This window comes from Aethalodelphis obliquidens, unplaced genomic scaffold (genome assembly GCF_003676395.1).
Source record: "Aethalodelphis obliquidens isolate GAN/ISIS:26980383/991018 unplaced genomic scaffold, ASM367639v1 scaffold72, whole genome shotgun sequence".
NCBI lineage: Eukaryota > Metazoa > Chordata > Mammalia > Artiodactyla > Delphinidae > Aethalodelphis > Aethalodelphis obliquidens.
Genome location: NW_020838016.1, coordinates 4063275 through 4077970, shown reverse-complemented (window position 1 = coordinate 4077970; position 14696 = coordinate 4063275). Strand labels below are relative to the sequence as shown.

The window sequence follows — 14696 nt, the reverse complement described above, 5'->3', positions numbered from 1 at the left end:
CGGCAGTGAAAGCCTGCATCCTAACCACTGGGACCACCAGGGAATTCCCTGCCTCCATGGATTTGATTTTATGATTATGGAATCAGTACTCTACCTTTTGTGGGAATATGTATGCAGGTGTGGATTAACACTGAATATAGGCTAGCAATTTTTAAAGTTTTATAGTATTGCATTGTAATACTACATACTTTTTATTGTTGCTTTTTTTTCCTTGAATTTTTGCCCATGCCTTTTAAATTATATTATTTAGGGAATTCCCTGGCAGTTCTGTGGTTAGGACTCCGTGGTTTCACTGCCGAAGGCCCAGGTTCAATCCCTGGTCAGGGAACTAAGATCCTGCAAGCTGTGTGGCATGGCCAAAAAAAAAAAAAAACACATTATATTATTTAAACAGTTCATGAACATTGTCAAGCTATTAAAACCATTAGTTTTATCTTGTTTGAAAATTATGTTATTTAAGGAGAAAGAAAAATATGAATTTAGATGTAAATTAGTAGTTGTACAAATCCATAGTAGTAATTCCATGTGACATTTCCATGTCAGTTTATCAATTAAACAGTTAACATCCATAACATATTATCTATCTAAGTCTGTTTGCGCAAGTGAACTTTGTTTTGCCCACTTAAATGTTCTTTGATATTAGAACTGTATTTCCTACTGCTGGTATGACATTGGGGGAATGGCAAACTAAACCTAAAGACCCCCTGAATGAACAAACTTGTTGGCTTATAAGTGAGTGGGAACAGAGTTGCAAAAAAGGTGGCGAAAATCTGGAAATCTAGGACCCTGAACTTTACTTGGGGAAAGAGTATTTTTGGTTTGTATTGGCATGTCCAGGAAGAAGAAAAACTTGAGACCGTATGCTCAAGTTTGAAAGTGCTGGAGAAACCCTGTAGGAATGAGGAATAGAGAGACAAACAGGCAGTCTATAAGAAAATTAAAATCAGAGAGAGATGTAAGAACTTACTCAGTGGAAAGAGTGGCGTTCGGGCAAAGCAAAGCCAGAAAAGTGGTAAAGTGGTGAAGGAATTCCCGGTATCTTTTAAGTGAGTTGGGAACAGATAGAGAAAGAATAAAGTCAGAAACAAAACCAGTTGGAGAGTTGCGTTTGAGTAAAGGACGTGTTTAAGAATTTAAGAACACTGTTCTAAATGTGTATACAAATTACGTGGGATCTTGTTAAAATGCCAGTTCTGATTCAGTAGCTCTGGGTTGGGGTCTGAGATGCTACCTTTCTAACAAGCTCCTAGGTGATGTTTATGCTTCTGGACCAGAAGTCCAGGGACCACACTTTCCATAGTAAGGGTTTAAAGCATTATTTTCTTAACAAAGCAAGTGTGGATATATTATGGAGTAAAATACAGATGTTTGTGAATGTTTAAGGTAAAACACTAAGTACTTAATAAATATCACACTTGTGGTAGACGATTCAAATTAAATCTTTAGCCCTTTAGGCTTTAAAGAAATGGGATTAAAAGTATTTTGCAACAATCAAGTCATAATTAAAAATTTGACTTTAACAGCAACAGTAATTTCAAAATTTGATAGGGATGAGACACATATATACTATTTAAACTGCTGAAAAGTTTAGGGAATATGATGATCAGGCTATTTTAACTTGATTATTAATTGAAAGAAAATGTTTTAGATCTCTGAAAGCCCAAGGACTTTACTTTTTGATATATTAAAATCCATAAGTAGTTAGTTTTACACAGTTTCATCTTCTATATAAAGCAATAATTTGTGATGTGTATTACTGCTCTGTATTTCAAATGGTACTGCTGTTTCGTGTGTTTGCTGCTGTTTACTAAAGTGTTACAAGAACATTAAAATATATTTCCCAGTTCTCCTCTGTGGCATTCTTGTCAGCTGCAAAGACAACTGCAAATCATACTTAAGGGTTTCTTGTGTACACCTGGAGCTGAATGCTTATTAAAGCCATATTCTTACAATACGGTGGGATTCTGATTGTCTTATTCTGAATTCCTCTTGTTTTACTCTAATGTGTGTTTCAGTAATATTTTAGACTAATAAAAAGTTGAATAGAAAGAGACCTTAGAAATCATAAAGTAAAATAAGTCCAGCTTATAGATGATTACTGATCAGTTAACTAGAATTAACTGAATTGAAAATCATTCCTATTCCTTTGTTTTACTAGGATGTTAAATAATAACATTTTAGTAATAGAATTCTAAAATGTTGAATTGAGAGAGGTTTGTAGTCCATGGAGTAGTAGTCCTCTTTTATATGGGAATTATAGGTGAAATGATGGAGATTAAGAGATCTGCCTAAACTAGTTTTTCTTTCCTTTTTAGTAGTCATTGGTTTCAAGTGAAAAAATACCTTGTGTATTTGAGATACATGCCATATAGTAGGATAAATGGTACTTGCATGTGATGAGTCCATATTTCCCTATATGCAGTGTGACCATAATATTTCTTGTACAAACTGTGATGCTTTTCAGAGTGACAAGGATGCTATTGATAATTACTCCAAAGCACTAATCATAACCCAGAACATTTCTGGACAATCTAGAAGTATGGTAACTGTCCTTTTAGGCATATGAAATGATGAGGTGCATTATGACAGTAATTTAAGACAGAAAGTTAACAGACATATTATTGATATAACCAGGAAATCTCCCCAGAGTATTAACTTTTGGGGGTTCTTTTTTAATATGTTCTTCAAGCTTCACCAATAACTGGCTCTGCTTCTGCAGAGAATAAAAGCCAATATAACAGTATTTAGAAATTTTAGGCTTAATAATTTGGAATGGTTATTTGCACTGTAAATGATTTTCCATAAAAGGAATAAATATAAGATTCCATTATACAGTGAACTCCTTTAGTGTATTTAACTATTCGACAGAGAAGTGAGCAGGGCAGAAAAAACATGAGGTAAAATATTTATGAGCAACCTTGAAGCCAATTAGAGATAAATGGTAACACACCCAGAAAATTGTAAATAAAGTCAGGAAAATGAGATTAGTTTGTTATATACGGGATTAGAGGACACCCTATAAAATAAATTATACTTAGATATAGCAAGGTAAAGTTCACCTACACAATAAATATAATTTTAATTTATGTTATATAATTTATACATAAATTTTAATATAATTCTAATTATCTATTTGCTGTACAATGACTCTTTCTCCATTAATGAGCTACCTTTTTTGTTCATCAATTCCCAAGGAGTACAAAGAATGCTTGCAAATGCCTGATTTTCATGCTGCTTTTATGAAATTATGTTACGAAAAACTGCGTTTAGAAAGTAAACTTTCGTGTTGTTGTTAGGGTTCCAGATCCTTTTTTTTTAAAATAAATTTATTTTATTTATTTGTTTCTTTATGGCTGCATTGTGTCTTCGTTGCTGCCGCAGGCTTTCTCTAGTTGCATTGAGCAGGGGCTTCTCTTGTCGCGGAGCACGGGCTCCAGGCACAAGGTCTTCAGTAGTTGTGGCGCACGGGCTTAGTTGCACCGTGGCATGTGGGAGCTTCCCAAACCAGGTCTCGAACCCGTGTCGCCTGCATGGGAAGGCGGATTCTTTTTTTTTTTAGCATCTTTATTGGGGTATAATTGCTTTACAATGTTGTGTTCGTTTCTGCTGTATAACAAAGTGAATCAGCTATAAATATACATATATCCCCATATCCCCTCCCTCTTGCATCTCCCTCCCACCTTCCCTATCACACACCTCTAGGTGGTCACAAAGCATGGAGCTGATCTCCCTGTGCTATGCAGCTGCTTCCCACTAACTATCTGTTTTACATTTGGTATTGTATATATGTCCATGCCACTCTCTCACTTCGTCCCAGCTTACTGTTTCCCCACCCCGTGTCCTCAAGTCTATTCTCTGCGTCTCCATCTTTATTCCTGTCCTGCCCCTAGGTTCTTCAGACCCTTTTTTTTTTTAATTCCATATATGTGTGTGTGTGTGTGTGTGTGTGTGTGTGTGTTAGCATATGGTATTTGTTTTTCTCTTTCTGACTTATTTTACTCTGTATGACAGACTCTGAGTCCATCCACCTCACTACAAATAACGCAATTTCATTTCCTTTTTATGGCTGAGTAATATTTGATTGTATATATGGGCAACATCTTCTTTATACATTCATCTGTCAATGGACACTTAGGTTGCTTCCATGTCCTGGCTATGGTAAATAGTGCTGCAGTGAACAATGTGGTACATGACTCTTTTCAAGTTATGGTTTTCTCAGGGTATATGCCCAGTAGTGGAATTGCTGGGTCATATGGTAGTTCTATTTGTAGTTTTTTAAGGAACCTCCATACTGTTGTCCATAGTGGCTGTACCAATTCACATTCCCACCAGCAGTGCAAGAGTGTTCCCTTTTCTCCACACCCTCTCCAGCATTTATTGTTTCTAGATTTTTTGATGATGGCCATTCTGACTGGTGTGAGATGATATCTCACTGTAGTTTTGATTTTCATTTCTCTAATGATTAATGATGTTGAGCATTCTTTCATGTGTTTGTTGGCAGTCTGTATATCTTCTTTAGAGAAATGTCTATTTAGGTCTTCTGCCCATTTTTGGATTGGGTTGTTTGTTTTTTTGTTATTGAGCTGCATGAGCTGCTTGTAAATTTTGGAGATTAATCCTTTGTCAGTTGCTTCATTTGCAAATATTTTCTCCCATTCTGAGGGTTGTCTTTTGCTCTTGTTTATGGTTTCCTTTTCTGTGCAAAAGCTTTGAAGTTTCATTAGGTGCCATTTGCTTATTTTTGTTTTTATTTCCATTTTTCTAGGAGGTGGGTCAAAAAGGATCTTGCTGTGATTTATGTCATAGAGTGTTCTGCCTATGTTTTCCTCTAAGAGTTTTATAGTTTCTGGACTTACATTTAGGTGTTTAATCCATTTTGAGTTTATTTTTGTGTATGGTGTTAGGGAGTATTCTAATTGCATTCTTTTACATGTAACTGTCCAGTTTCCCAGCACCACTTATTGAACAGGCTGTCTTTTCTCCATTGTATATTGTTGCCTCCATTATCAAAGAGAAGATGACCATATGTGCATGGGTTTATCTCTGGGCTTTCTATCCTGTTCCATTGATCTATATTTCTGTTTTTGTGCCAATACCATACTGTCTTGATAACTGTAGCTTTGTAGTATAGTCTGAAGTCAGGGAGGCTGATTCCTCTAGCTCCATTTTTCTTTCTGAAGATTGCTTTGGCTATTTGGGGTCTTTTGTGTTTCCATATAAATTGTGAAATTTTTTATCCAGTCCTGTTCAAAAATGCCATTGATAGTTTGATTAGGAATTGCATTGAATCTGTAGATTGCTTTCGGTAGTATAGTCATTTGCACCGTGTTGATTCTTCCAATCCAAGACCATGGTGTATCTCTCCATCTATTTGTATCATCTTTAATTTCTTCCATCAGTGTCTTACAGTTTTCTACAAACAGGTCTTTTGTCTCCTTAGCTAGATTTATTCCTAAGTATTTTATTCTTTTTGAGCAGTTCCTTAATTTCTCTTTCAGATTTTTCATCATTATTGTATAGGAATGGAAGAGACTTCTGTGCATTAATTTTGTATCCTGCTACTTTACCAAATTCATTGATTAGCTCTAGTAGTTTTCTGGTAGCATCTTTAGGATTCTCTATGTGTAGTATCATGTTATCTGCAAACAGTGACAGTTTTACTTTTCTTTTCTGATTTGGGTTCCTTTTATATCTTTTTCTTCTCTGATTGCTGTGGTTAAAACTTCCAAAACTATGTTGAATAATAGTGGTGAGAGTGTGCAGCCTTGTCTTGTTCCCGATCTTAGTGGAAATGGTTTCAGTTTTTCACCATTGAGAACAATGTTGGCTGTGGGTTTGTCATATATGGCCTTTATTATGTGGAGATAAGTTCCCTCTCTGCCTACTTTCTAGAGAGTTTTTATCATAAATGGCTGTTGAATTTTATCGAAAGCTTTTTCTGCATCTATTGATATTATCATATGGTTTTTATCCTTCACTTTGTTAATACGGTGTATCACATTGATTGATTTGCCTATATTGAAGAATTCTTGCATTCCTGGAATAAACCCCACTTGATCATGGTGTATGATCCTTTTAATGTGCTGTTGGAATATGTTTACTAGTATTTTGTTGAGGCTTTTTGCATCTATGTTCATCAGTGATATTGGTCTGTAGTTTTCTTTTTTTGTGCCATCTTTGTCTGGTTTTGGTATCAGGGTGACGGTGGCTTCATAGAATAAGTTTGGGAGTGTTCCTCCCTCTGCTATATTTTGGAAGAGTTTGAGAAGGATAGGTGTTAGCTCTTCTCTAAATGTTTGATAGAATTCACCTGTGAAGCCATCTGGTCCTGGGCTTTCGTTTGTTGGAATATTTTTAATCAGAGTTTCAATTTCAGTGCTTGTGATTGGTCTGTTTATATTTTCTATTTCTTCCTGGTTCAGTCTCAGAAGGTTGTACTTTTCTCAGAATTTGTCCATTTCTTCCAGGTTGTCCATTCTATTGGCATATAGTTGCTTGTAGTAATCTCTCATGAACCTGTGTACTTCTGCAGTGTCGTTTGTTACTTCTCCTTTTACATTTCTAATTCTGTGGATTTAGGTCTTCTCCAATTTTTTCTTGATGAGTCTGGCTAATGGTTTATCTATTTTGTTTACCTTCTCAAAGAACCAGCTTTTAGTTTTATTTATCTTTGCTATTGTTTCCTTCATTTCTTTTTCATTTATTTCTGATGTGATCTTTATTTCTTTCCTTCTGCAAACTTTGGGGGTTTTTTTGTTCTTCTTTCTCTAATTGTTTTAGGTTTAAAGTTAGGTTCTTTACTTGAGATTCTTCTTGTTTCCTGAGGTGAGATTGTATTGCTATAAACCTCCCTCTTAGAACTGCTTTTGCTGCATTTGTTTATAGGTGTATTTTGATTTCCTCTTTGATTTCTTCAGTGATCTCTTGGTTATTTAGTAGCATATTGTTTAGCCTTCTTGTGTTTGTACTTTTTACTGTTTTTTTCCTGTAATTGATATCTGGTCTCATAGCAAAGCGGTTGGCAAAGATACTTGATACGATTTCAATTTTCTTAAATTTACCAAGGCTTGATTTGTGATCCCAAATATGGTATATCCTGGAGAATGTTCCATGAGCACTTGAGAAGAAAGTGTATTAGGTTGTTTTTGGATGGAATGTCCTGTAAATAACAAATCCATCTTGTTTAATGTGTTATTTATAGCTTGTATTTCCTTATTTATTTTCATTTTGGGTGATCTGTCCATTGGTGAAAGTGGGGTGTTAAACTCCCCTATTATTATTGTGTTACTGTCGATTTCCCCTTTTATGGCTGTTAGCATTTGCCTTATGTATTGAGGTACTCCTATGTTGGGTGCATAAATATTTATAATTGTTATATCTTTATCTTGGATTGATCCCTTGATCATTATGTACTGTCCTTTGTCTCTTGTAATAGTCTTTATTTTAAAGTCTTATTTTGTCTCATATGAGAATTGCTACTCCAGCTTTCTTTTGATTTCCATTTGCATGGAATATCTTTTTCCATGCCCTCACTTTTAGTTTGTATGTGTCCCTAGGTCTGAAGTGGGTCTCTTGTAGACAGCATATATACCGGTCTTGTTTTTATATCCATTCAGCCAGTCTGTGTCCTTTTTTTTTTTTTTTTTGCGGTACACTGGCCTCTCACTGTTGTGGCCCCTCCCGTTGTGGAGCACAGGCTCCAAATGCACAGACTCAGCGGCCATGGCTCTCAGGCCCAGTCGCTCTGCGGCATGTGGGATCCTCCCGGACCAGGGCACGAACCCGTGTCCCCTGCCTCGGCAGGCGGACTCTCAACCACTGCGCCACCAGGGAAGCCCCAGTCTGTGTCTTTTGATGGGAGCGTTTAATCCATTTACATTTAAGGTCATTATTGATATGTGTGTTCCTATTACCATTTTTTAAATTATTTTGGGTTGTTATTGTAGGTCTTTTCCCTCTCTTGTGTTTCCTGCCTAGAGAAGTTCCTTTAGCATTTGTTGTAAAGCTGGTTTTGTGGTTCTGAATTCTCATAGCGTTTGCTTGTCTGTAAAGGTGTTAATTTCTCAGTCGAATGTGAATGAGATCCTTGCTGGGTAGAATAATCTCAGTTGTAGGTTTTTCCCTTTCATCATTTTAAATATGTCCTCCCACTCCCTTCTGGCTTGCAGAGTTTCTGCTGAAAGATCAGCTGTTAACCTTATGGGGATTCCCTTGTATGTTATGTGTTGCTTTTCCCTTGCTGCTTTTAATATTTTTTCTTTGTATTTAATTTTTGACAGTTTGATATATATGTGTCTTGGCGTGTTCCTCCTTAAATTTATCCTGTATGGGACTCTCTGTGCTTCCTGGACTTGATTAACTATTTCCATTCCCATCTTAGGGAATTTTTCCAGTATAATCTCTTCAAATATTTTCTCAGTCCCTTTGTTTTTCTCTTCTTCTTCTGGGACCCGTGTAATTCGAATATTGGTGCGTTTAATGTTGTCCCAAAGGTCTCTGAGACTGTCCTTAGTTCTTTTCATTCTTTTTTCTTTATTCTGCTCTGCATTAGTTATTTCCACTATTTTATCTTCCAGGTCACTTATCCGTTCTTCTGCCTCAGTTATTCTGCTGTTGATTCCTTCTTGAGAATTTTTAATTTCATTTATTTTGTTACTCATCATTGTTTGTTTGCTCTTTAGTTCTTCTAGGTCCTTGTTAAACGTTTCTTGTATTTTCTCCATTCTATTTCCAAGATTTTGGATAATCTTTACTATCATTACTCTGAATTCTTTTTCAGGTAGGCTGCCTGTTTCCTCTTCATTTTTTTGGACTGGTTGGTTTTTACTTTGCTCCTTCATCTGCTGCGTATTTCTTTCTCATTTTACTTAACTTACTGTGTTTGGGGTCTCCTTTTCACAGGCTGCATGTTGATAATTCCTGTTGTTTTTGGTGTCTGCCCCCAGTGGGTAAGGTTGGTTCAGTGGGTTGTGTAGGTTTCCTGGTGGAGGGGAGTAGTGCCTGTGTTCTAGTGGATGAGGCTGGATCTTGTCTTTCTGGTGGGCAAGACCACGTCCCTTGGTGTGTTTTTGGGTATCTGAACTTATTATGACTTTAGGCAGCTTCTCTGCTAATGGATGGTGTTGTGTTCCTTTCTTGCTAGTTGTTTGGCATGGGGTGTCCAGCACTGGAGCTTGCTGGTCCTTGAGTGGAGTTGGGTCTTCACGTTGAGACGGAAATCTCTTGGAGAGCTCTTGCCGATTGATATTACAAGGGGCCGGGAGGTCTCCGGTGGTCCAGTGTCCTGAACTTGGCTCTCCCACCTCAGAGACTCAGGCCTGACACCCGGCCGGAGCACCAAGGCCCTGTCAGCCACATGTACCTGGCATGTACCTGTGGCAGGTACATGTACCTGTGGCAGGATGGTTGTCCTGATTTCCACTACACACACCTAGACTGATGGTGAGCCCACCTCCTTCAGAGCAAAGTGCTGACCAATGGCACAGACCCCCAGGGGGATGTGCCAGGAGGTCACGCTGAGTCAGTACATTGATCTGCATATATCTGGAAACTGGGTGGCTAGTGTTGGAACATCTCCTGCAGAGGCAGGGGGCAGCTGTGGCTCACCATGTGGACAAAGAACCGGCAGCAGAAATTCTGAGAAGTACTCTTTGGCGTGAGCCCTCCCAAGGTCCACCATTAGCCCCACCAAAGAGCTTGGCAGGTGGATTCTTAGCCACTGTGCCACCAAGGAAGCCCTCCAGATCCTTTTGAATCCCAGGTTTTTTTTTTATAGCCATCAAGAATGCTTCAAGGCCTTCCTTCTTATAGCTTCACCTTTTGCTACCAATAGAAGGTCCTTGGTATGAAATGTCTGAAAGGCGATTGTAACCTTTTACCCTATTGGCCACGTTAAAAATTTTTTTTCTCAGACATCGATCTTTTCTTGTAGAGATTTGAGAGTAGCAAGTTATGTGGCCATCACACATGCCCCAAGACAGGAAGACTGTCTCATAAATATTATATCAAGCCAGTTCCTGACAGAGCGTGTTATACTGATTGTTGTCACTCATACTGGTGAATTTGAAACTCTTAATCAGAAAATAGGCCAACACATTATCATGTCCTGCTGGTATACACATTGAGTTTGAAGCAAGTGGTTATTAGTGTTAACAGAAAGCATTCTATTAAGCCACCGCCTTACAGTCAGGAAGAGGTAATGCTCAAAGAAGTTAGCATCTATATTGAGAATATAAACAAAAAAAATTTCTAGAACAATGAAAACATTCTTGAGTTAAATTTTAATATGCCTTGATTTAAGGCATAGAAAAGTCATTCTTAAAAATGCCAATGCTAGTGAAATTATACAACTTAAAGCCTTGAATTGTGCCAGCAACTCATACAACTGAAAACCTCATGATAAAAAAGTCAAAATGAATGAGATATCACCAGTTGACCAGGACAGTGAAGAATTTGTGGAAACTGTAAAGTAAATGACTGTGAATTCCAGTTAAGTAACCCATACCCCCACAGGAGACGAAAAGAGGGAAAATTTTTTCGAGATTTTCTGGTAGAAATCTAATACATTAAAGATCAGAGCAACAGAGGCTGGTGAAAGGAGTAAGCTGTCAGTAGTAATTAAGTGTCTGCCCTTTAGAGGAGCTTATTCCTCTTTTCAGAAATGCTGGTCCAGGCATTTGGGATGTGGACACTGGTCTGAGAAGCAAAGTAGTGAATAACTACCCCAGATATGTATGGCCATCAGTAGGGAGAGGGAACTTCTGCATTCAAAATGCAAAGTGCATACCTACAATTAGAGGAAAAGCCTACCTGATTATAGATCCCCTTTTTCCACTTTCCTACACAACCAAGGAAGCCAGGACATTGCAACCAGATTCAAGAAAAGGATTCTAGCTACCAGTATTCTTGAGTCTGGACTCATTAATATATATGTACTGGCAACCAAGAAACACTGAAACTTGAAAAAAATCAATATCATGAAAAAGAAGCGCAAGGCCAACATACTGATGATTTTTTTTTTTTTAATTTTAGGTATTTTAGGTATCTGTTTTTTATTTATTTACTATTTTTGGCTGAGTTGGGTGTTCGTTGCTGCGTGCAGGCTTTCTCTAGTTGCAGCGAGCAGGGCCTACTCTTCATTGCGGTGCATGGGCTTCTCATTGTGGAGCACAGGCTCTAGGCGCACAGGCTTGAGTAGTTGTGTCACGCAGACTAAGTAGTTGTGGCTCGCTGCTCTAGAACGTAGGCTCAGTAGTTGTGGTGCGTGGGCTTAGTTGCTCTGCGGCATGTGGGATCTTCCTAGACCAGGGCTTGAACCCGTGTCCCCTGCATTGGCAGGCAGATTCTTAACTACTGCGCCACCAGGGAAGCCCCTGATGAAAATTTTTGATTAATGCCCCCAAATATAAGAAGAAGCAATTATGAAAGAGGAAGAGACTTCTTAGAAATTAAAAACATGAATTCCAAAATGTAGGTGAGAGGTGGATTATTAAATGACACGAATAGACATAACCAAAGATTGGGAATTTTGCAGGAAGTAGTGCAAAAGAGGAAAGAAATGAAAAGTATGAGAGAGAGGGCTTCCCTGGTGGTGCAGTGGTTGGGAGTCCACCTGCCGATGCAGGGGACAGAGGTTTGTGCCCCGGTCCGGGAGGATCCCGCATGCCCTGCATGCCACAGAGTGGCTGGGCCCGTGGGCCATGGCCGCTGAGCCTGCGCGTCCGGAGCCTGTGCTCTGCGACGGGAGGGGCCCCAGCAGTGAGAGGCCCGCGTACCGCAAAAAAAAAAAAAAAAAAAAAAAAAAAGTATGAGAGAGAAATTAAGAGACAAGGAGTACAGATTAAGAAAGTTTATTATATTATCTAGTAGAAACTCTGTAAAGAAAACAGAGAGAATGGAGGAGAGGAACTAATCAAAGGAAAGGCAATTAAAATGTTTACTACCTATGTACCCTATATGCAGGGTATTACTTGAGGGTGTTTTCTAGCAAAATGAAAACTGCATGCAATAAAAGGAAAATAAGGAATATAAGAAATATTGGTGAGCAAATAAATCTGAAAAAAATTAGAACTAAGCCTAAATAATATGGCTGTGAAGCTTAAGGCAGATGTCTGAAAATTATTTTTGGTGATCTTGGTGATGGAGAAAATATAAGTTAGAAAATAAAACTCTGCAGGAAGCACAGCTTAAAAAAAAAAGAAAATGTCATCAGGAAAGCACAGGGAAGCAGATGCCAACATCTGTAATCTCAATAAATGTAAAGAGACTAACATGCTTTATTAAAAAAGCAGATTGTCATTTAGGGTTGAAATAAAGAAATTAAAATGTTTACAAACACACCTTAATCAAAAATTTAACACAGGAAGTAAACAAACTGGATAAATGCTGGATGTAGTTAACAAAGGCTTACAAAAAGCTGAAAGGACAATATCATATAAGATAAACCAGAATTGAGGACCAAAAGCATTAAGAGGGACAGAGAGGATATGTATAGAAGGTATAATCCACCAAAAATATTATTGTGAACTTTTTTATACCTATTCTACAGACATATTTAAGTATATCAGGCATAAAAGCAAGTTTATTCAGTATAGTTTTTTTTTAATTTTTGGTGAAATAACAGAATTTACCATTTTAACTATTATTAAGTGTACTCTTCATTGGCATTAAGTACATTCACATGGATGTGCAGCTGTCACTGCCATTGATCTCCAGAACTTTTTCAAAGTTTTCCTACATTGAAACTCTGTACCCACTAAATAATAACTCCATTTCAGCATAGGCTTAATAGCCTATTTTTTTGAAACTATTGGTTTTTCTGTTTTCTGCTGTTAATTTTCATTTTTGACACCAGGTTGTGCACTACTTGTGCCTGTCACTGTTGGAATGATGTTACTTATGGTCTAGGGATATTTTCCTAGGATGTGTGGTTTAGAAAGTTTGAGTAGACCTGGCTGCAAACGTTTGTCCATCTGCTTCCTTAAGCAGAGATGCTAATCAATATTATCTACTCTGGCTTTGACAAAAAACATTGGGAAACTGTGGGGTGTTGTGTGTGTACGCGTGTGTACGTAGTTTTCCTGAGGCATTTCAGAAGCCAGAATGTGAGATTTGAAATACAGTGGAAATGAAGTATAGAATTCAAGAGGTCAAATGAGGCAGAGCTTTAAATAGATCATCAAAATTTTCATAGAAGTTAAGAATAATGGTAGAATTAGGAATGAGGAAGAAAAGCAACTCACGTGCCAAATGTGCTAAGATATCAGTAGATAATCAGTAGGTCTACCAAGGTGACTTTCACACATTTTCAGGCCACTCCTCATGATACAAAAACCATTTTCTCTCACAAATACAAGAACATATAACTGAAATATGAAATAGTACTTAACATTCTGTGTGTTATACACTCATTTTTAGAATAGGTATAAAAAAGTTCACAATTATATTTTTGGTGGATTATATCTTCTATACATATCCTCTCCATTTCATTTCTTTGAAACTTTGGTCTCAATACATTAAATTATTTTAACAGCCAGTGAACGGGTTGCAATGTAAAGTTTGAAAGTGGTTTAGCTGGTTGTCATGAGACTCAGAGGTGGTAGAAATTTTATGCAAGGGTAGAGAAGTTAATTGTAAGTAGCAGAAACCAGAACATGGCCAACACTTCTACTTACCTTTTCTAAAGAACTTTACTAAAGTAATTAATATTCTTCACAGTTCAATGACTGACAGATGGTAAAGCGTTCCATCTGAAATGTTTGTTGAGGAACTTGAGAGTGTTGTTTATTGTGGGAACATGGGTTCCAAAGAAAATTGTCAAGAGTAATGAGCAGCAAAAAGTGGAGGTGAGGTGAGATGGGGAATTTGTTAAGTGGAAATGAGAGTGGAAAAACAGAGAGATGGAGTAACGTACATTTTGACCTTAACCAAATAACAGAGATAAAAAGTAAGTAAGGCTGGTACCAAAGTGTCAAATGGAATTCTGAGAGAAAGTAATTCATTTTCTTAAAAAAAAAAAATCGTTGTAGAGAAAGACAAATAAAGAATAATGAAAAGTACCCTAAATCCAGCTTATAACTTCAGGAAAATTGTTAACTAGTTGTACTCTCAGTTTCTTCATCAATATATGATTTCATTGAACTAGGAGATTCTTAACCTTACTACTGTTTTTAAATGATTAAGTCTATATGTTGCATCCCCATTATCAACAGTGGAATGCAAATGTGTTTGTATGTATGTATGTATGTATATATATATACATAGTTCTCTGAGTGGCTCTTGGAAACATTGTGACCAAGCAGTTTTAATTATGAAGAAAATGGCTTAACAACTCAATATATTATTACTAGTTTCTTCATTAAATGTTCTTCAATCACATTTGATTTGTTATTTTTAGTTACACGAACATGCTGCCTACTTGGTGGACAGTTTGTGGGAGAGCTCTCAAGAACTATTGAAAGACTGGGAATGTATGACAGAATTGTTATTAGAAGAACCTGTTCAAGGAGAGGAAGGTATAGTATTTCGATAAGTTGATTTACATATTGTTTTGGGTTTGCATTAATTATCATACCACCCTGTATAGATCACTTCTTACAAATGAGTATATGCAGGCGTACTGTGTGTCTTTTTTTGCAAAGAGAACAGTTTGTTTCCTATAACAAGCAAGGATGTCTCAATAGTGTATAACATCTTTC

General features: G+C 37.2%; 1 protein-coding gene across 2 annotated transcripts in view; it reads left to right on the top strand.

Annotated features, from left to right (window-relative positions):
- The window catches only part of STAG1 (STAG1 cohesin complex component), a 431541-nt gene that overhangs the window by 333356 nt on the left and 83489 nt on the right, over window positions 1–14696 (top strand). For both annotated transcript variants that reach the window (XM_027091619.1, XM_027091620.1), the window contains one exon: window positions 14396–14513. In XM_027091619.1, the coding sequence (XP_026947420.1) occupies window positions 14396–14513 (118 nt within the window). The remainder of the gene's footprint in view (window positions 1–14395; window positions 14514–14696) is intronic.